The sequence below is a fragment of the Sorex fumeus genome, unplaced genomic scaffold (genome assembly GCF_029834395.1).
Source record: "Sorex fumeus unplaced genomic scaffold, SorFum_2.1 ptg000063l, whole genome shotgun sequence".
NCBI lineage: Eukaryota > Metazoa > Chordata > Mammalia > Eulipotyphla > Soricidae > Sorex > Sorex fumeus.
In genome coordinates, this window is record NW_026606120.1 from 5881914 (window position 1) to 5903338 (window position 21425).

General features: G+C 48.9%; 1 protein-coding gene across 1 annotated transcript; it reads right to left on the bottom strand.

Moving 5' to 3' along the window:
* Positions 1–289: 289 nt before the first annotated feature.
* On the bottom strand, positions 290–20609 carry ABCF1 (ATP binding cassette subfamily F member 1). Its single transcript, XM_056127674.1, has 25 exons — positions 20465–20609; positions 14034–14080; positions 13724–13813; positions 12693–12825; positions 12533–12570; positions 12331–12447; positions 11728–11802; positions 11335–11451; positions 8913–9008; positions 8451–8573; positions 7653–7753; positions 7479–7564; positions 6849–6988; positions 6613–6761; positions 5856–5939; positions 5628–5752; positions 5321–5433; positions 4997–5168; positions 4812–4886; positions 4652–4722; positions 2016–2048; positions 1768–1936; positions 1324–1388; positions 1149–1221; positions 290–1010 (listed from the first exon to the last, which is right to left on the bottom strand). The coding sequence occupies exons 1-25, from the start codon at positions 20535–20537 to the stop codon at positions 844–846; spliced, it is 2532 nt and encodes an 843-aa protein (XP_055983649.1). The 5' UTR covers positions 20538–20609; the 3' UTR covers positions 290–843.
* Between the last annotated feature and the right edge of the window lie 816 nt (positions 20610–21425).

Below are 21425 nucleotides of genomic sequence, written 5' to 3' on the forward strand. Positions count from 1 at the left end.
AAGCACTATCTGCAGTGCCTGAAGACGACCGGTTACACTCCCCTGTATTTGAGGGGAAGAAAGACTACACATGCTAGAGTAAGATAAAGCAAATCAAGGCCAAGGAATTTCAGCCAGGCGCTGGAGAGACAATACAGCAGGCAAGGTGCTTGCCTGGCCACCTGGGTTTGACCTCTAGCACACATGGTTCCCTGAGCCCCTGCCAGGGGTGAGCTCCAAGCACTAGGCATTGCCCAAAAACAAAACAAAAAGAACAGTTGTAACCACGTGAATCTCAGAAGAGACAGGGTGGCAGCAACTCCTTTATTTCTTCCCCTTGTAAAGGGAAATTTCAAATCGAGCAGCATTTCATTCTTGTCCCCTGGCCCCCCCACTGGAGAGGACTGCAGGTAGTGAAGTAACTCTCCTCCATCTCGGAGCTGTATCTGTCGGTCAGCATTCAATCCACCAGAAATGGAGCACGACTCACAGCCCAGGGAGTCACCAGGCCAACAGCTTAAAGGTGGACCAGAGGCAGGTTTCTGAGTGAGCCACATCTCAAGACAATTGGTCACTTAAGTGTGACTCAGTGTAACCACATAATTCAGAGTCCCTCTATTTATATAGAGGGGATGTCAAAGACGATGCTAGCTCAGTCTTCTGAAGGAAGTGGACAGACGTGTCTTTCACAAATAAAACATCAAACTGGCATCCGGGTCACGTCAAGACCCTGTTCCACCTTCATGTGCCCAGGCAGTGGCTGGGTCAGCTGCAGAACAGAGGCAGCTTCCGAGTGGAGAGAGGGAGACAAGAACTTCTAGGCCACACCAGCTTGTCTTTCTGGAATCTTCCAGGGAGGAACGTTCACTCCCGGGGCCGGTTGACCATGACTTCCCCCAAGGCCTCCAACACCTCTCGTTTGTAGTCCTCAAAGTCACCATCGATCTGACTGACACTCTGCTCCTCCACCACCCACAGCTGGCAGTTGGTCTCCGTGATGAGCCGGGCATCGTGGCTGACAACAATCACAGCTTTGAAGGAGTATGGCGAGAGCGGGAGCAGAGAAAGGAGGAAGAGAGGGGTCAGAACGTGGAAGGGGGCCCTAGTTGCAAGAACTAGAGCTTCCGTCCCCAAAAGGAGGGGGGATGGGCACTGAGGGAGCGACTTACCCCCCTTGTACTCGTTGATGGCCTCCCCCAGAGCATCGATAGACTCAATGTCCAAGTTATTGGTGGGCTCATCCTACGGAGCAAAAGCATCATAAATCTTCTCTTGCTGTCATTCGTATTCTCACCATCCCTGCCCTAAGGCGCACATAATACACGCACGGTCCAGCTCACTCACCAAGATGAGGACGTCAGGCTCCCGACAGGCTAATTCTGCGAACACAACTCGTGCTTTCTGTCCACCTGAAATAAGAGAAAAAAGTCCATCCTCACACCTTTAATTGCCCTATATTTTTTTTCTTTGCCCCTGCTACCCCCCACCCCCGAAGTGCTCAGGGGTCACTTTCGGCTCTGCACCCAGGAATTATTCCTGGTGGTGCTCAGGGGACTATGGAGTGCTGGATTAAACCCAGGCTGGCTGTGTGTAAGGCAAGTGTCCTACCCATTGTACTATCTCTCAGGCTCATGCCCTACATTTCTGCAGACCAACTCTGACCGTCTGTGGCTCTGCATGTACTGAGGTCACCCATAGTCCTGCTTTCTCCCTTTTCTGCCAACAAAGAGTTTTAGGTGGAAGGTGGAATAAGGTGGAGATCACACTCTCCATTTCGCACAACAGTACCAGAAAGTTTGCAGATCTGGATGGTATGGGCGTGACTCTCAAGGCCAAAGCGGCCCAGACATTTCCGAGCATCCTGGTAGGGCAGGTTGAAGCCCCTCTGCAGGTACTCGGTGGGTGTCTCCTCCATGCGCAGCTGCTCTGCATACTGCTGGTTGAAGAAGCCAATTTTCTGTCCAAGAGGAGAGAGGGTGGTCAGAAGTTGTACTTCGTCTACTGGTCTCATTCCCTAATTCCCAAAGCCAACTTACCAGCCGGTGGTTCTTTCTCATTTCCCCACGAGTCTGCAAAGAAAGAACAAGTGGGAAGATAAGAGAAAGAGAAAAGGTGCTGTGAGCCAATCCCAATGTGTCTGAAGGAGGAACAGTATCAGAATCATGCTAGGAACAAGCAGGGACACTCAAGTAATGAGTCCACACCTAAGAAATTTGAAGAATTTGTAACCATCATGTCACAAGATCCTGGGGCAACAGGATCCATTCTCCAAAAGAATAGAGAAGGGGAGACAAAGAACATGGAAAATGATCACAACTCAAGGACAACCCCCACTGTTTTTTGGTTTGGGGCCATGTCCAGTGATATGGCAGAGTTATTTCTGGCAGTGCTCAGGGGACCATCTAAGGTGCTGCGGATGGAACCTGGGTCTATCCTGTGCAAGGCACACATGCTGGACTACCGCTCCAGTCCCTTGTTTTGTTTTTCCAGGCTACACCCAGCAGTGCTCAGGGCTTATACCTGGCTCAAAGGGCCAGATATAGTGCCAGGAATGGACCTGGGACAGCCGCGGAAGAACACCCCTTCTGTGCAGTGGGACTCACAACAGCACATTCTCAGGGTTCTGCCTCATACAGGAGTTAAGAGACTGTGTGGCGCTTGGGTTGAGCTTCATATGTGAGTGAACATATTCCTGGACCGCGTGGCTGCATCACTTGTGATGCAAAATTGGCTTCTTCATTCCCTACCCATTCTTCATAATTACCACACCATATCTGATGGGGTTCAGACAGTAGGCAAAAACTCATAAAGGGAAATATATATATACATATGCATATATACATATTTTCAGACATATATACCAAAGCTCACATCAGCCAAACTTTTTTTTTGGGTCACACCCTGCAATGCACAGGGGTTACTCCTGGCTCTGCGCTCAGGAATTACCCCGGCGGTGCTCAGGGGACCATATGAGATGCTGGGAATCGAACCCGGGTCGGACGCGAGCAAAGCAAATGCCCTACCCGCTGTGCTATCGCTCCAGCCCCACATCAGCCAAACTTTTAACAACATGTTAGTGATATCCTATAGAATATCTTAGGATGATGTTCCTGCCAAAACAGAACAATCTTCACATTGGTACCTATTTGACCACTTTTTTGTAAGCATGGTCAGCAGTTCTTCGTAATGGACAATACAAAATATATTCTTTCGGTTTTATTTTGGGACAGGGCTTGAGGCTAGGGATGGAAACATCCTAAATTTGGAGGTGGGAAGTTGTAATGGTGGTTGGATTGGTGTTTGAATATTAAATGTAATCAAATATTAGAAAGAAAAAAGAGAGACTGCGTGTGGGAGAATCTAAAAATAATAGGCAGTTATTTTCTACTTTTCAGGTATGAGTAAAGGGCACTTTCAACCCTTCCCTGGAGAAGTACAGATGGGCATAATCCCGTTCATTATTAGTTGATTTCAGGGTCACATCTGGCGGTGCTCAGGGATTACGCCTAGCTCTGAACTCAGGGGTCACCCTTGGTGGGGCTTGAGGGGCCAAAGGGGGTGCCAAGCATTGAAACCAGGTCAAGTATGAGTGAGGTAATGCTACCTGCTGCACTTTCATCCCGATATGTTTTTCATAAAACCAAACAATATATGGTGATAAGGTGTGTATATGCCTCCACACCAACCCCAATAATCCCGGCTCTCCTCCTGTCTTGGGCCTAGACTGTTCTCTACACCAGAGATTGGGGCTTAAATTATTTCAGCTTGAGACCCCAATATGCCTGAGAGATAAAACATGAGCAAGTGCTGCCAGATACATTATGCATTTGAATTTATACTAACTTTTGGTTATTGAACATTCAGAAATCTTTGTCAAATCTTTACCACACCCACATTCAGTTCGGCAACCCCATATGGAGTTTAAAAAACCTGGCTCCTGGGGTCAGAGAGATAATACAGTAGGAAGGGGACTTGCCTGCATGCAGCTGACCAAGGTTTGATCCCCGGCATCCCATATGGTGTCCCAAGCACCTCCAGGAATAATTTCTGAGCACAGAGCCAGATGCTACCCCCAAACATCGCTGGTGTGGTCCAAAAACCAAACAATAAAAACATGGTTCCTAGGCTTGGGGTTGGAGGTAAGGCACTTGCCTTGCACTCAGTCAATGGGGTTTGATCCCCAACATCATATATGGTCCCCTGAGCCCCTCCAGGAGTAATCCCTGAGTACAGAGAGAGCCAAGAGTAAGCCCTGACCCAGAAACAGAACAAAACAAACAAGAAAAAAGGAAAGAAAAGAAAGCTGGGCTGGAGCGGTAGCACAGCGGGTAGGGCGTTTGCCTTGTACGTGGCCGATCCGGGTTCAATTCCCAGCATCCCACATGGTCCCCCAAGCACCACCAGGAGTAATTCCTGAGTGCAAAGCCAGGAGTAACCCCTGTGCCTAGCCGGGTGTTATCCAAAAAAGAAAAAAAAAAAGAAAAAAAGAAAAAGAAAGAAAAGAAAGCTTACTCTATAGCACCTCTTGGGATCATGAACCATTTCTGATGGGATCTGCAAGTATCTTCTGCACAGAGGGGCTCCCCGCTTGGAGCTTGGGTAAAGTCATGTTGCCAAACTCCATATGCCCTCCCGCCCCCACAATAGCTCTTCCTGGCCTCCAAGGACTCACCGGCGTCAGCTTGCCTGTCAGCAGCAGCAGCAGCGTGCTCTTCCCCACGCCATTAGGGCCCACGATACAGACTGTGAAAGGAAGCCAGGGGTCAAAGAGGCCCTCCGGAAGTCACCCTGCGGCTGCCACTCCGCACCCTGAGCCACCTGACACCACTCACTCCTTGAGTCCATGTCGATGCCAAAATCCAGGTTCTTGAAGAGTGCTTTCTGCCCTTCGTAGCCAAACGTCACGCCTGAGAGCAGGGAAAAGGAGCTGGTTTTCTTTTCAGGTCCTTGAACGTCTTGGCAACTGAGTGAGACAGGTGCAGGTTTGGGGAAGCTGCTTGGATCTGTGGCCACTTACCATGTAGGCCCAGCACGGGAGGGCTGAGTGGTGGGGGGTCGGGGAACGTGAAGCGCACGGTGTACTCTCTGGGGCGCTTCAGGAGCTCGGGGGCTTCCTGTGACTCCTCATCCTGGTTCTTCCGCCGGCATTTCTGCTGTTTCCGAGTCAGAGCCTCCTTTGTTTGCTTCTCCTGAGAAGGAAAGGGAAAAGGAGAAACTCGCATCTTTCGGAGCAGCCCGTGCAAGGCAGGCTGATGTCCCCAGGACCTGCCCACTTCCCCCATTGCGAAGAGAGCCCCCCCTCAAGTGGAGGGCCCCCTACCCCCTCAACACACACACTTACCGCCTGCTTGGTGGACTTGCCGCCCGCCTTGAGCTCCTTCAGCTTCTTCTCTTGCTTCTCATATTGCTTTAGCAGTTCCTTCTGCTTCTGCTGGTACATCTTCTTGAAGGTCACTGGGCAGGAGAGGGGAAAGGTGGCAATCACTGTACCTCATCCCCGCAGAGCCTGAACCAGGACTTGGAAGGGAGTGAGCATCACTGTGGCCCTATCTGAAAAGATTCCACTATTACCACGTCCCTGTGGGCCCTTCCACCAGGCTTTCTCAAAGCCCTATCACTTTTTTTCACTCACAAGCTATTCTACTTACTGTAATTGCCCCTGTAGTAATGAAGCCTCTGGGCATCAAGATGAATAATATCTGTGCAGACATCGTCTAGGAAGCCCTGGTCATGGGAGACGATGAGTAAAGTCTTCCGCCAGCCCTGGAGGTAGCTGAATTATACATGGCGTAAAAATATCACAAGGGTCAAGTTAGGGTTAAGCCAAGGGAAATGGGAAATGGGGGGAGGGTGGGAGGAAGGAACGAGAAACTCACTTATTAAGCCAGATGACAGCATTGAGGTCCAGGTGGTTAGTGGGCTCATCCAACATCAGCAGTGTGGGCTCCATAAACAGTGCTCTACACAGGAGGCAATAGAATACAGAGTGAGCAGGAGGGAGACCCTGGATCCGAGAAACCTCACCTAGGCACAGCCTTCAAGAATACAGCCTCCACTCTCTCCTAAGAAAAGCTCCTGTGCAGGAGACACTAAGAATACACCACTACGAAGCCGGAGAAGATTCTGGGGCCAGAGCCATTGCCTTGCACACTGTCGAACTGAGTTTAATCTCCAGCACCACGGAGCCCTATCAGAGTAAGTTCTGAGCACAGAGCCAGGAGTGCTCCCTGAGCACAGCTGTGGGGGGGTCAAGGAGGTCAGCCAGAGAAGACCCTGTCACTGTCACTGTCCTCCTGTTGTTCATCAATTTGCTCGAGCGGGCCCAGTAACGTCTCCACCTTGAGACTTCTTGTTACTGTATTTGGTATATTGAATACGTCATGGCAAGATACTCTCGGTAGCTTGCCAGGCTCTCCGAGAGGGATGGAGGAATCGAACCAGGCTCGGCTGGGCCAGCTGCATGCAAGGCAAACGCCCTACCGCTGTGCTATCGCTCCAGCCCAGAGAAGACCCTAAGTCTGACAAAGACAGAAGTTGGCCTTCAAACTCCCCACCAATCTTGGTAAAGGAAAGAAGGGCAAATCTCTGGGTGGGTTGAGTCTGGAAAGGAAAGAGAGGTGGAGAGTGACCCACCTGGCAAGGGAGACACGCATGCGCCAACCCCCGGAAAATTTTTGCGTGGGCCGATTCTGCATTTCAGGGTCGAAACCCAGACCAGCCAGGATGCGCCGGGCTTTGGCCTCTGCAGCTGCGGCCCCAGTGGCCCGCAATTCTTCATATACCTGTAAGGAGGGAGAGGAAGTCACATGCCCAAAGGTCCCAGAAGTCCCCAAATCTTGAAACCTTGTCCTCTGTGCCATTGGCTATACCTTCTCGAGTCTCTCAGCAGCCGTGTCATCCCCCTGCTCCAACTGTCCTTGGAGTCGACGCTCCTCCTCCAGCAGCTTTAACCGCTTGGTGTCAGCTCGAAGAACGGCCTGGACTGCGGGGGTCTCATCTGCTACCACCTCTGAGGGGCCAGGCAAAGCGTCAGGTCACCCCAAGCCCAGAGCTCCTCCTTCCTCAGCTTCATTTTGAATCTGCCCGACCTGACTCAGTTTGGTGCTTGTACCAAACGAAACACTCTCCAGCCAAGAATGGAGCTTGGTGGTAAAGCGGATGTCTTGCCTGCATGAAACCTGGGTTCCCCAGCATCACAAAAACAAGCAAAAACCCAATACCACTGAGTCCCTCATCCCCCCAGCCACCCCCAGCAGTGCTCAGGGCTCAGTGTTCAGGGATCACTCCTGGCAGGCTTAGGGATCATATGGGTCAGCCACGTGCAAGGCAAGTGCCTTTCCCGTCGTCTGATGGCTCCGGCCCTCTCTCCCTCCGACAGCACCCATCTGCCAGGTCCCTCACCAACGCCACAGCTTTGGTCCTGGCCAGCTTCTTCCCCAGCTGCCCCTCCTCTCAAGCCCCTCAGTTCACCGCCCCACCAAGTCCCGCTGCTGCCTCACCCTGCTCACACAGCAAGACATCAATGTTGGGAGGGATGCTCAGGGCCCGGTTGGCAATGTGCTTGAGGAGAGTGGTCTTGCCCTTGCTGAGGAATGAGAGCTATCAAGACCAGGCCACCGCTGTGCGTCCTCCCCACCCCTCCCTTCTACCCCTCCGGTCTCTCCGCTCCTCACCCATTGGGCCCCACGAGCCCATAGCGGCGACCAGCTACAATGTACAGGTCGGCATTGACGAACAATTCTTTGCCATGGGCTGAGATGCTGAACTTCTCCAGCTGCAGTCAGGGGGAAAGGGCAGCATATGAGGGCATATAAGAACACTCCATTCAGAGATGCTACAACTTCCTTCCCGCAGGGAAGCCACCAAACACTGCAGTTCTGACTCGGGACTCGCCATGGGGCACTCCCTCTCCCTAGCCAGTTCCTCTCCCTGACAAGTATTCTCCTGGGACCTCCCAAACCTTTTTTTTTTTTTTAATAGGAGTACTGCTAGTTATTCAATCACTGATTAGGCTGACTGAAGCAGGCAAGGACCCCATGACCTCCCAAATCTTAAGCCAGTCCAGCCTGTACAGAACCACTTTCTTCTCAGTGTGAACCTTTTCACATTTAAACATAAAAAAAAAAAAAAATCAGAAATTTTTTGTTTTGTTTTGTTTTTAGGCCACAACCAGTAATGCTCAGTGGTAACTTTTGGCTCTGTACCCAGGAATACGCTTTGGGGTGCTGGGAACTGAAGCTGGGTGGGCTACTTGCAAGGCAAAACCCTACTTGCTATACTATCTCTCCAGCTTTAGTTTGTTATCTTCTTTCTCAAGCCGAGAAAACTCAATGTGTGGAAAATGCCTTCAAGCATCTTTCCCCAGACTAAGAATTTAAACATACTTCCTTAGTTGCCATGGCTACACAGATAAAGAGAAGAAAACTGAAACTTATAGGCAAGCTAGCTGGAAGGGACCCCTCAGACATTACCTTAATGTCAGAAGCATTTTCTAGCATGGCCTGGCGCGAGGAAACCTCAGCTTGTGACACAGAAAAGTCATTTTCAGCAGCATTGGCCGCTTTTAATGAAGCTACTTGGCGCTCATAATCCATCTGAGAAGAAATGCGGAAGAAGTCGGATTCAGAGTCACTTTCTACCAGTTTTCTATTGCCATGATAGAGCCTCATGGCATTAGACCCCTGGACAAGGCATACGGAACCCAATTCTTTGCTCATTCCAATTGTTCTATTTGCAGTAGTCCTCAAAACTCCACCATATCACTGAATTTATGCTCCACAACTGAAGTATGAATAATTAAACAGACCAAATTCTCAGGTCGGGGATGTGAATCAGCAGTTGAGTACTTGCCTTGCGTGTGTGACACCCTGGGTTCCGTCCCAGCATTTCCAAAGGAAACAATGACCCTAACCACTAAGAAACCCCAGTCTCACCTGTTTCTTCAGCTTTTTCTTCTCCTTTTTGCTAAGGTGAGCATAAGGATCATTGGCCTTAGGCTCACCTTCTTCCTCTTCTTCTTCCTCTGAACCCTGAAAAAAAATTAGATGGTTTTAAAAAATAGTAATTTCAGCGAAAGGGCGGGAGAGTACAGGGGTAGGGCAGTGGCAGACCCCGGTTTGATCCCTAGCACCCCCATCACATTCCCCAAGTCCTGCTAGGAGTAATCCCTGAGCACAGAGCCAGGAGTAAGCCCTGAGCACTGTTGGGTGTGGTCCCCAAACAAAATATTCAGGGGCCAGCGGGGTTAAGACACTTGTTTTGCATGGGATTGACCCTAGTTCAATCTCTGATCTCCAGAACATGGCCAAGAGTGACCCTTGAGCATTGCAAGGTGTGACTCAAACCCCCAAAACTCAGATTTCCTGTTATCTACTCCCCAGTTTTATAGGCAGGTTTTATTTCTTGTTTTTTGGGTCACACCTGGCAATACACAGGGGTTACTCCTGGCTCATGCACTCAGGAATTACTCCTGGCGGTGCTTGGGGGACCATATGGGATGCTGGGAATCGAACCTGGGTCGGCCATGTGCAAAGCAAATGCCCTACCTGCTGTGCTATCACTCCAGCCCAATATAGGCAGTTCTTTAACCCGAAGTCCTGAGTATATTGGAGGCTCTTTCCTAACTCTCATTCTGAGCACTGGTCCCTATACAGTCCTTTATTACTTAATGCCACCAGAACAGCAGAAAACAGGTGGATTGAGTATGTATATATAATGTGTAACAATACGTATTTCTAACCAAAATACAAATAAACTTAAGGTGCAATAAATGGAAAAATTCTTTTATTTTGCTTTTTAAGGCTGTGCTAGTACACTAATGGCACCAGGCCCTGGACTGGTGCGTGGGGAGACGAGGTGCAGGGGATCAAACCCAGGCCTCCTGCATGCAAAGCATGTACTCCAACACACTGAGCTCTCTCTAGCCCCTAAACTGGCGACTGTTTTCCTCATGAATCAAATGAGTTTCTGTGAGTTCCATTGTTAATACGTAAAGAAAATGTCTAAGGTCATCTAAGATTCAGCGGTAAAGTGCTTGTTTTGCAGGTATGTGACCCTATATTCGATACTGACACCACAAAACAGGGGGAGGCCTGCAAACCCTGACATGTGGCCATGCCAGAAACGTTGAATCTAAAAGCATTAAGAGGTAGAGGGGACCATAGGAATCATTAGTCGTGTATGTATGCGACACAGAGATGAAGTCAGCTGAGACCTAAAATGTGAGAGGATGGGGGTGGAGTGATAGCACAGCAGGTAGGGCATTTGTCTTGCATGCAGCCAACCTGAGTTCTATTCCCAGCATAATTCCTGAGTGCAGAGCCTTTTTGGGTCACACCCTGTGCACCGCTGGATGCGACCCAAAAAGCAAAAAATAAGTAAAAATAAGCACTGTAGCATTGTCTTCCCATTGTTTATCGATTTGTTCAAGCGGGCACCAGTAACGTCTCACAACAAATTGTGAAACTTGTTGTTACTATCTTTTGGCATATCAAATACATCACGGGGACCTTGCCAGCCTTTGCTGTGCGGGGCGGAAGAATCGAACTCGGGTCAGCCACGTGCAAGGCAAACGCCCTACCTGCTGTGCTATTGCTCCTGCCCCAAATAAAAAATAAAATGTGAGAGGTCCTCACGGTCAGGGGGAGAGTGGCAGTGCCTCCCACTGGCACCTTATTCCCAGTTTCGTGCTGTTTCTTCTCTCCTCCTTGCTATTTCCCATACGGATCACTTCTCAATGTTCAGGCCCGGCAGGCTCTGAGCTCACAGAGTTACACTTGGCAGTGTTTGGGGGACACACCCTGGCTTACACCCAGGCTTGCAGCATAACCCAGGTATGAGCTGTACTAGGTGAGTCACATTCCCAATTTCCAATGCCTGCTTTTGTACGGCTAGACAATAAAAAATACTTTTTGCATTTCTTTTCTTTTTTGGGGGCGGAGGTGGGGCAACACCCAGCAGTGAAGAGAGATCTTTTCTGGCAGGGCTTGGGAGATCATGTGTGGTACTGGGGATGAATTCACGTTGGCCGGTGCAAGGAAAATGTCCTACTTGCTGTACTCTCTCTCTCTCTCCGGTCCTAAGGATGGGTTCTACATTTCAAGAGAACTTGCTAAAAAACTTTCAGGGGGAGGATGGCTGAGGATATAGTTCAGTAGTAAAAGTACTTGCATTCCTAAGGTTCTAGGTTTGATCCTGACATAAAAAAAAACTTCACATACCATCAATACGTAAGATACACATAATATGCAATCACCAGATTCACACATCCCGATAAAAATAAGCAAGCCCCAGAGATTGTATATGGCTCACGAGGCCAAAACTTCCCCCCAGCTTTGTGGGAACACTGGAACACACCTGCTCTCCCTTCTTGGCCTTCTCCTTTCCTTGCTTGAATACATCCTTTTCTTTTGTTATTTCTTCTTCATCCTCCTCCTCCTCTTCATGGTCCAGAGCAGCAAATTTATTTTGAGGCTAGCAGGGAAAAGATAGTCAATTTAACAAAATACTTGATTTGGTGGGGTTGGATGGAGAGATAGTACAAGGGTTAACTTGCTTTGCATGTAGTCGACCATAGTTTGACCCAAGTACTAGTCGGCCCCTAGAGTATCTCACATCATAGCCTGTGTGGCACTTGCCCCTCTGGCCTTGCCGGCTGAGCATCACTGGAGCGGCCTCTGAGCCTCCTAAGCACGGCCCCAATCTCTATTCCTGCCACCCAGCACCCTCCTGTCCACCACGCTCCCTCACCTTGGTCTTCCCCTTGGACTTCTCTTCTTTTCCCTTTTTGCCTTTGACCCCAGGCTGCTGTTCCTCTGACACAGCCTGGAGAAGACACAAATGTTACTTTGCTTATTGTTAGACCTGGAGCGTTAATTTATCGAGCACTGCTAGGAAGAATATGAGAAGCAGGGGATCCTAATCTCCAATTTGAGGTGAGACAGTGAAAAATTAACTAGAAGTCAGCAAAACTGAAGGACTGTGAGTCAGGCAAGTGGCTAACATGGGTGGGGTAGCACAAGCACTGGAAAACTTCCTGACAAATCTCAGGAAGGAGTAATAGAAAAGTGAAAAGACCTTAGGAAATACAGGACCAAGAACAACGGTTCAACACAGCCTTAGTCCAGCAGGATGCTGAGATGTGTTCGGGTAGACCTCAAAGATTTACACAAAGAATTCTAAGACAATCCACAAAGATCCAGGTAGAAGAGTAAAGATTTGAAGTTCTCTATTTTAGATTTTCAACTTAATTGCAACAGAATCACTGTAAATTTCCATGAGATAAAAGAAGTAAAAAGCTGATTTTGACCAGACGAGCATGCCAGGGAATTCTCATCACACCACGACTTTCACCTTATTGATCCGGTTCTTCTCTGGCTTGGCAGGCTTAGGAGGAGGTTTCTCCACTGCCGCCTCCTCCTCCTCTTCCTCGCTCTGGTCCTGAATCAGCGCCGCAAAAACATTACCACCCTAAAGAATTAAAAGGTCAAGGAGGTCAGTGGGATGGTCAAGGCTGTGCCCTGGGATCTTGATCTACTACACAAACAGTTTTTACCTTGCCTTTCTTCCCTCCTCGGGGTACTGGGGCAGGTACTGAAATGACAAGAGGTAAGGGTAAGAGAGGAAAGAGATTCACAAGGCTGAGCTCCTCACTGGAAAGAGCCTCACTCGTCGGACTGTCATTCCAGGCGCTCTTGTCCCCAGATGTCACTTACCCTCATCCTCCTCGTCACTGGCTGGCACTGAAAGCTTCTTAAGACGTTCCATGAGTTCTTTCTCCTCTCCATCGTCATCATCCACATCCTTCTTCCTCCTGCCTTTTCGTGTGTCTCGCTTCTTTTTTTGTTGCTGAAAGCAACACAGAGCAAGATTTGACACCAGGGCCCTTGCCACACCCCTCAATTACCTATAAATGAAGCATTCATTCATTCATTTTTTTTTGCATTTTGGGTCATACCCAGCGTCGTACAGGAGTTACTCCTGGCTCATGCACTCAGGAATTACTCCTGGCAGTGCTCAGGGGACCATACAGGATGCTGGGAATCGAACCTGGGTTGGCTACGTGCAAGGCAAATGCCCTACCTACTGTGCTATCTATCGTTCCAGCCCCACATTCATTCATTTTTTTTTTTTGGCTTTTTGGGTCACACCAAAAACTGTGACCTTTTTGAGGCTCTTCATGTTCCTAGAATGAACAGATGCCATTGGGCTATGCTAGAACGCAACGGGGATGAATGGAGACATTACTGGCGCCCACTCGAGCAAATCTACCAGTAACAGGATATCAAGTGATCAAGAGGCACACCCGGCAATATTCGGGAGTTAGCCCTGGCGGTGCTCATGGGACCATATGGGATGCTGGGTATCAAACCAGGGTCGGCCGCGTGCAAGGCAAATGCCCTACCTGCTGTGCTATTGCTCCAGCCCCACATTCATTCATTCTTAATGAAGCAATTAAGAGTCAGTGATCACAGGGGATTGCCCTGCCACAGAGACAGGGGGGATGGGGGGATGGGGGTGGGAGGGATATTATCCATGGTGGTGGAAAATGGGCACTGGTGGAGGGATGGGTATCTGATCATTGTATAATTGAAACCAAAGCATAAAAAATTGTAAATCTACAACTTTAAAAAAAATAAAATAAAATAAAGGGGGAAAAAAAAAAAGCACAGTAGAAATGAAAAAAAAAAAAAAGAGTCAGTGATCCCCAAATACCTCCAAGGACTAGTGGGTCCCCACACTGTACCTGCTGCTGCTGCTGCTGCTGTTCCTTCTCCTTGAGCACCTTCTCTTCTGCTTCAGCCTGTTTGTCTTCTACTGCCAGTTCTTCAAAGAACTAGAAGTCAAATGAAGAGACCAATCAATCCCGCTGGGCCGCAGACAGGCCCACCGACCCTCCACACTATCTTCATTTGCTTCTTCTCTGGATAAGCTTTCACTCTTCCCTTAGATCAAAATAAGGCGTTTGAAAAGTTGGGGACCTCCCCCCTTTCAAATGCCTCATTTTCTTTTGGAAACATTCAGTTATTTTACATCCCAAATGTTCATTTTCTCACCGTCTTTTTGGTCTTCTTGTCCTTCTTTCCTTTCTTCACCACTTTGTCTAGGAGGTTAAGCAGATATTGTAAATGTTCATCTGCAAGTAACAAACACCGATCTCCCATGCACTGCCACTCTTTTTTTTTTTTTTTACTGTTTTTCTAGTTCAATTATCATTCACTAAAACATTGTCTGTCCTTTGGACAGACAATGCCAGTTTCCTCTACAGAAGCAGTGGGTAGAGAGAATTCATAGAAAAAATTAGTAAGGGAAGTAAGATAGTGTCCAGAGACAAATCCAATGTTTTTAGCTGGGAAAGTAATTAAGCTAATGATATCAGTAATTAGTTCAACATCTACAGGAAGTGAATTTCTGTTCTCATCCTAATTTGGGGTAAAAACAGGGTAATATAAATTCTGCTTGGAATATAGCAGTTGTGAAACCTACTGGCCAAGTGAACAGCCATCTGGTATATACAAACTTCTGGGTCTATGTACCACTACTCTGCTCTTACAACATTATAGCACTAATCACAGTGTACTATAATATAGTTAATATAACTGTGTCAGTTTTTCATTCTAAAGACTGGATCTTTCTGTTGCTGAACACCACCCAGCCGTACTCAAGGACCATGTGGCACCAAGGAATGAATCTGGGTCAGCTATATAGAAGAGAAGCGTTGCAAATGTCAAATGCACATTTAATGAGTTCTTTTTCTATCATTAGTCCAAATAAACTGCATTGTCTTTCTTTAAAAAAAAAAGAAGAAAAGTGTTGCTCTGGAGTGACATACAGTGGGTAGTGTGCTTGCCTTGCTGACCTGGGTTTGATCCCCAGCATCCCATAAGACCCCCTGAGCACTGCCAGGAGTAATTCCTGAGTGTAGAGCCAAGAGTAATCCCTGAGCATTGCTAGGTATGACAGAAAAAGCCAAAACAAACAAAACACAGAAGGGAAGTGCCTGGCACCCTGTACTATCCCTCCAACCCTTCATGTCATTCTTTAGGGAGCTGGAGAGATGATATGGGGGTTAAGGTACTTGCCTTGCATGTGGCTGACCCTGGCTGACCAATGCCACATGGTCTCCCAAGTACTGCCAGGGGAGCAACCTCTAAGAACAGAGAGCACGAAATAGTAGGAATACCACTTGGTGTGGCCCGAAAATCCCCCAAATTCCCATTCAAGAGTACTTGAATGACTACTTGTATATCTGATGTTTTATTTTGGGGCGACACCTACCAGTGCACAGGGCTTAGTCCTGGCTCTGTGCTCAGGAACCACTCTTAGCAAGCTCTGGGGACCCTATGGGGTGTCACTGACTGAATTCGGGTTGGCTCTGTGTAAGGCAGGTATCCTACCTGCTGCACTATCACTCTGGCCCCAAAACAGCTCAACTTGTATTCAAAGGAACAGAACAAAAGTCAATGCACTGAATAAACAAATTTCACTTTCCCCATCTCTCGTTTTCCTGAAGGCAGAGGACTGTTCTTACTCCCCTGTTGAGTTCCCAAGCCTTACGCTGTACTGTCTCCCCAGGCCCAGATTTAATTCTAAAAAGAAAAATGAACAGAAAAGGCCAGGTGTGAAGGAACTCATGCTTTCTTCTTTCCTCCCCTTACATGTACCTCCTAATTTTTAGTAAACCCCTGAAGTTGTTCCAAATTTCAAAGCTAAATAAAACACATTCCTTAACTTTACAACTTCCTCCAACTTACTGGTTCCTATCTGTCTTCTCTGAGTATTAGAGCCCAGTCCACACTAGCTCCACCTCCTCCCCTGGTTTAATAAACAGTAATATATTTTTCATTGCTATGCTAGTGGAGGTGTCAGTAGGCGTTGACACCACTGGTGTTGTAGTACTTGGTACCACAGATTTGCTTGTGGTGATCCAGGCATTTATCCAGCAATACGGTACTGTGCTAAGGATTGAATTTGGGTTTCACGCCCAGCTCTGTGCAACATACCCGGGCCCTCCTTTTTTGTAGTGGAGGCAGAATGAGGGCACACAGGACCACATAACATCCAGTGATGCCATGACCCATGGGGTGCCAAGGATCAAACCCATCCCCTTACATACTTAAGGCATGCACTCTATCTCTTGAGCTATATCCCCAATTCCTACTCCTTTTTTGAGAGGCTGATGAGTGCAAAGGTGTTTAGGGAACCAGGCAGTGCCAGGTATCAAACCACCCTTTGAGCCATCTCTCTCGTACCCCCATTTCTTTTTGAACATAATGCAATGATTTGCTTTTTTTTTGGGGGGGGGTCACACCCAGCGATGTTCAGGTGTTATTTCTGGTTCTGCATTCAGGAATTACTCCTGGTGCTGCTTGGGGAACCATATGGGATGCCGGGGATTGAACTCAGTTCGGCTGCGTGCAAGACAAACACCCTACCCGCTGCACTATAACTACAGCCCCATGATGCAATCTGATTGGGTTATAAGCTAAGGTTCACTACTTTTTGGGGGTGTGTGTGTGTGTGTGATGGTGTTTTGGGACACACCCAATAATACTCAGGGCTTACTCCTGGCAGTGCTCAGGGGACCATATGGGGTATCGGGGATTGAACCCAGGACACGCTACCTGCTGTACTATATCATCAGCCCCATGAACACTACTTTCTACTGCACTTGCTACTGTCTTTTAATTCTTAAACCCCTGAAAGTATTTTGGGCCATAATTCCCCCCTTTCCCCAAAAACAGTGTTCAGGGCTTACTTCCGGCTCTGTGCTCCTGGCAGCGCTCAGGGGATCATATGATGCTGGGATCAAACTGGGGACAATTATTTGCAAGACAAGACCCTTAATCTTTGTACGATCTCTCCAGCCACCAACCCCCTAAAGTACTTTCTAATTCTTATTTCACTTGACATTTCTGCAACAATTCATACCACCTACTTTCTCATACTGTTATTTCTCACTTAATGAGTTAAATCAACAGCAGGGATCCTGGGGCTCCTAGTTTGCTTTAGTTCCTCTAGCAATCGCTTTTTTTTTTCCGCTTGTTTTGCTCACATATGCATTATGCATGTAAGTGGGCAGCATGTAAGTAGTACCCCTACAGCTGCACTGCCTAGTACAGCTGGCTGGGTGCTTTGCCTTACAAGCAGCTGACCCACGTTTGAATGTGTTTCTGGGTGGCTTCCCCACTATAGTACCTATTCCCTTCCCTTCCTTTCCAACCTCCTTTTAATTTGTTGAGGTTCTTCTGAATTCCTGTCTTCTGCCCTGTCTTTTTGCCTCAATTTGCATGCTAAAACTTCAACTATGTAGATGTGTCTTAACCTATTTTTAGCCTAATTCTGTCCATCCACCAAAACAAATTGCCCCCTGCAAAACTCCTCTCAAAAGTTTCCCATAGGGGCTGGAGCAATAGCACAGCGAGTAGGGCGTTTGCCTTGCACAGGGCCAACCCAGGTTCGATTCCCAGCATCCCATATGATTCCCTGAGCACCGCCAGGGGTAATTCCTGAGTGCAGAGTCAGGAGAAATCCCTGAACATCACTGGGTGTAAGCCAAAAATAAAAAAAATAAAATAAAGTTTCTCATAAATTTCTCAGTACTGGGGCTGGAGCGATAATACAGCGGGTAGGGCATTTGTCTTGCATGCAGCCGACCCGGGTTCAGTTCCCAGCATCCCATATGGTCCCCTGAGCAACAACAGGAATAATTCCCAAGTGCAAAGCCAGGAGTAACCCCTGTGTATCGCGGGTATGACACACACACACAAAAAACCCCCTCAGAATTCAAAAGTATACCTTGGGCCAGAGTGTGCGTCGTACCCACACTGATTCAGATTCCCAGCACTGTTTATGGCCCTTGAGCACAGAGCCAAGAACAGCCCTTGGGAACTACTGATGTAAAAACTTTCTCTAATAAACAAGACAGACCTTGGGTGCTGGAGCAATAGTACAGAAAAAAAGGGTGCTTGCCTTGCCAGGTTTGATCCCCCGCACTCTACAGTCCCCTGAACCGTGCCAGGAGTAATCTCTGAGAGCATAGATAGGAGTAAGGCCTGTGCAGCGCCGGGTGTGGTCCAAAACCCAAAAAAAGGAAAACCAAAAAGCAGATCTTATCCTTTTCCACTTCCAATTCCTTGGCCCAAAAGAGATTTCATACTATGCACTGGGCTGTCATCCTTGAATCACCTCCCTTTAGTTCTTAATTCTACCCAAAGACACTTCCTTGGTCATTCTTTTGTTCTACTAAGGGGTGCCCCACAGTGTTCTCAGGTCACCAGGCTCATACCTGGCAGTGCTGAAGGTGGAGAGAAGCATCAGGTGCAGGGGACCATACTCATGGCCTCACTCCATGCCAGGCACATGCTTCACCCATTGAGCTATCTCAATCTCAAATAACATTTGCTCCCACTTTCTCATTTCTTTTTTTGGGGGGCGGGGGGAGGGAAAGGGGTTGGGCCATACTCAGCACAGTGCTTGGACCATGTTTGATGCAGAGGGTGTCAAACCAGGGTCAGTCATGTGCAAAGCAAGTGTTCTTGCATATGGAGCCCCTTCGCTTTACTCTCTTATCACCTGTCACCAAAATTCTTGCCAGAGCCTCCTAAACAATCTCTTTGTCTCAACTCAAATCACTTTGCACTGCCTAGTATGGTCAGGGTGGGGTGACCAGCTCGCTCATTATGCACTTTACCAAAAGAAACTTACACTTTACTCATGCACTTCAATGGGTCTTCCTAGAATCTTTAGGATCGTACTCCTTAGACAGTACATAAAGTTGCTCTGTAGTATCTTGCATTTCTTGTCACACCAGTCACTCAACACTGCCCAGCTCACCTAAGTCTCTACTTTTGCACAATCTTCTTCCTTGCCATGAACTGTCCTCCAAACTAAAGGTTTTTTCTTTTCTTTTTAAAAAAAATTTTGGGTCACTGGGCCACAAGGATTATCCTGACTTGGTGTGCGGGGGTCAAGCCTGGCAATGCCTGGGGGACCATGTGGTGCCAGGGACCAAACCTACAGGCAGGGCAAGAGCCTTAACCCCCATACTATCTCTTTGGCCCCTCTCCTTGCGAATTTATATTGATCCTTCAGGAATAAACTCTGGGAACAGGAGATAGCTCAGTAGCTTAGGCATGAGCCTGACAGATCCCCAGCACTGCCCACATGACCCAGCTGTTCCTGGTGACTATGCTGTTTAGAATCCCTGGCAGAGCAGCAGTGCTCACGCTCTCTGGGGCACCACAGTCAGGTGTGTGTGTAAACATGGTGGCCAGAAGTATGACCACTGAGTGTGCATATGAACACCACAAGGGCCCCTGGCAAGCATAACTTAAAAAGTGTGACCCCTGGTGAACACATACAAATTTCACAACTAAAGCATGATCCTTGGCAGGGACCACAATTAAGTCTATGTGACTCCACGTCATCTCAATAGTACAGGGAAGGGAAGGGGTCCGAAATCAGTTATTCACTTGCTCTGGTAAAGCTTTGTTGACACTATCTGCCTTGGTAAATTCAATCCTCTCCTTTCTTCAGTCCTTTTTATTTTTTTGGGGGGGATTACATCTGGTGGTACTGGGGTGGGGTTGGGGGGGGGGGGCAGGAGACCATATGGGATGCTGGAGACTAAACGTGGGATAGTTGCATACAAGGCAAACGCCCCTATAGTCTTCCCAAACACTGTCTGATAAATGTTCACTCTCTCGTCCTCTTTAAGTATCTTCAAGCGTGGGAGGATGTATTTGGATTTTTTTCCCCCCTCACCTTCCTGAAGCACAGAGTACACAGTGCTAATTAAATACAGGTCTTGGTACGGGAAGACAGTTCAGTAGACCGACACCCATGAGTCCAGGTCTGAGCCCTGCACCGCGTAGTCCTTAAGCACAGAGCTGGGAGTGGGCACCCCCACCCGGCACCTCAAACCCTAACATACAAAAACCAAAAGGGGTTCCAGCTGCATTACACTCAACCTTAATCCCACTCCAACACCCAGTAACTACAGGCTGAGTCCAGCTGAGTTAAAAGGTGGCTTATGGTCCATCTCGGAAGGCCTCATCCATCCCCCAGGTGCACAGGAAACACGATCTCCTGGGGCGTGCGCGTGTACGTGCGCGTTGCCACACTAGTGGGCTGGAGCAGGTCGAGGCACAGCTTCCAGATTGCCGGGATCTAGGGAGTCTAGTGGAAGAGGGCGGGGTGGGCGTTCAAAGGTTAAAGAAGGCTTTTTCCGGTCCTCTCCTCCTCTTCTTCGGAACCATATGTTCTCCTCGGTCTCAGTCCAGCACCACTGAGGCTCCTGCTGTCCAGCCCGGTAACTCCTCTCCACCCCAATCTCACTCCCGCGGAGGCACGCGCCGCTGCCCCGTGCACGCATGCGCAGCGGTCCCCTCAGGGCCGGGCCAGTCTCGCGCTGCGTGACCCTCCTCTCAGACGCTCGCGCTCCCCTCTTTTCCTCTCTCTTTCCCTCCCGGCCCGCCCGCCTCACCTGCGGGGCTCGTGCTCTCTCCGTCCCCGATCCACTCCGGCTCCGGCGGCTGCTGCTTGGGCGCCTTCGGCATCGCGTTGGCAGTTAGGGCTCCTCGGACGGCGCCGGCGCTGTTTCCGCTTCCGGCAGCATGAGGCCGAGAGGAGGCCGGACTCGCCATGCCCCGCCCCGCCCCGCCTCGCACCGCCCCGCCCCACTCCGCTCCGCCCCGCCCCCGGCGGGCACGTGCTCGCCGCGCCGGCGCCGGCGCCCGGGGGCGTGGCTTGCACTGGCGGGGCGGGCTATAGCATCCCCGCGCTGGGCTGGCGGCAGCAGCACCTTTAATGAGCCTCGGGGAAGCTGACCCGGTGACAGCGACGCGCATGAGTAAGGAATGGACCTAATTACTCGGCAAGCAGGAAGACACGTAGACAGTCCCGATTCTTCAAAAATTGGATACGAGGCTACTTTCTACACCTTACATCGGGTGAGAGGTAGAACGGCGCTGTTCATTCACTGCAGTATTATGGGTCTTCTAGAATTGAAGTGTGTCCCCTTATCTCAAAGTGCGACGTTGTAATCGATGAATTTTAACTTAGCAAGGGGAAAACATGATCCAGTGGAGCTCTTAAGTTTGCTCTGTGTGTGTAGAGAGTGAGTATACTTGGAATCCAATGGATGCCCTTACGCATGTGAATAGACACTGTGCCACTGAGCAACACCCGGAACTCTTGGGATCACTTTTTGTTTTATCTTTCTTGGGGGATGGGAGTTGGGCCATATCAGGTGATGTGGGGGAGGCCTCTTCTGGCTCTGTGCTCAGGAGTCGCCATACCATATTCTGGGACATGCAGTGCCAGGGATAGAACCGGGGTCAGCCACATGCAAACTTCCCTTTGAACTCTCTCTCTGGTCCGCTTTTTAGTTTTATTATTCTTTATTGTTTGTTTTGTTTTGCGGCCATACCTGGCAGTGCTCTTGG

Bases quoted from the DNA above. Each gene is read 5' to 3' on its own strand.
- ABCF1 (XM_056127674.1), bottom strand. From the start codon at position 20,537: ATGCCGAAGGCGCCCAAGCAGCAGCCGCCGGAGCCGGAGTGGATCGGG. The intron at 5,169-5,320 runs GTAAGTGTGTGT...TTTCCTTCTCAG, and splicing joins GCAAGTCCACCAAGCAGGCG to GAGAAGCAAACAAAGGAGGC. The intron at 4,887-4,996 runs GTAAGTGGCCAC...CCCTGCTCTCAG, and splicing joins TCCCGTGCTGGGCCTACATG to GCGTGACGTTTGGCTACGAA.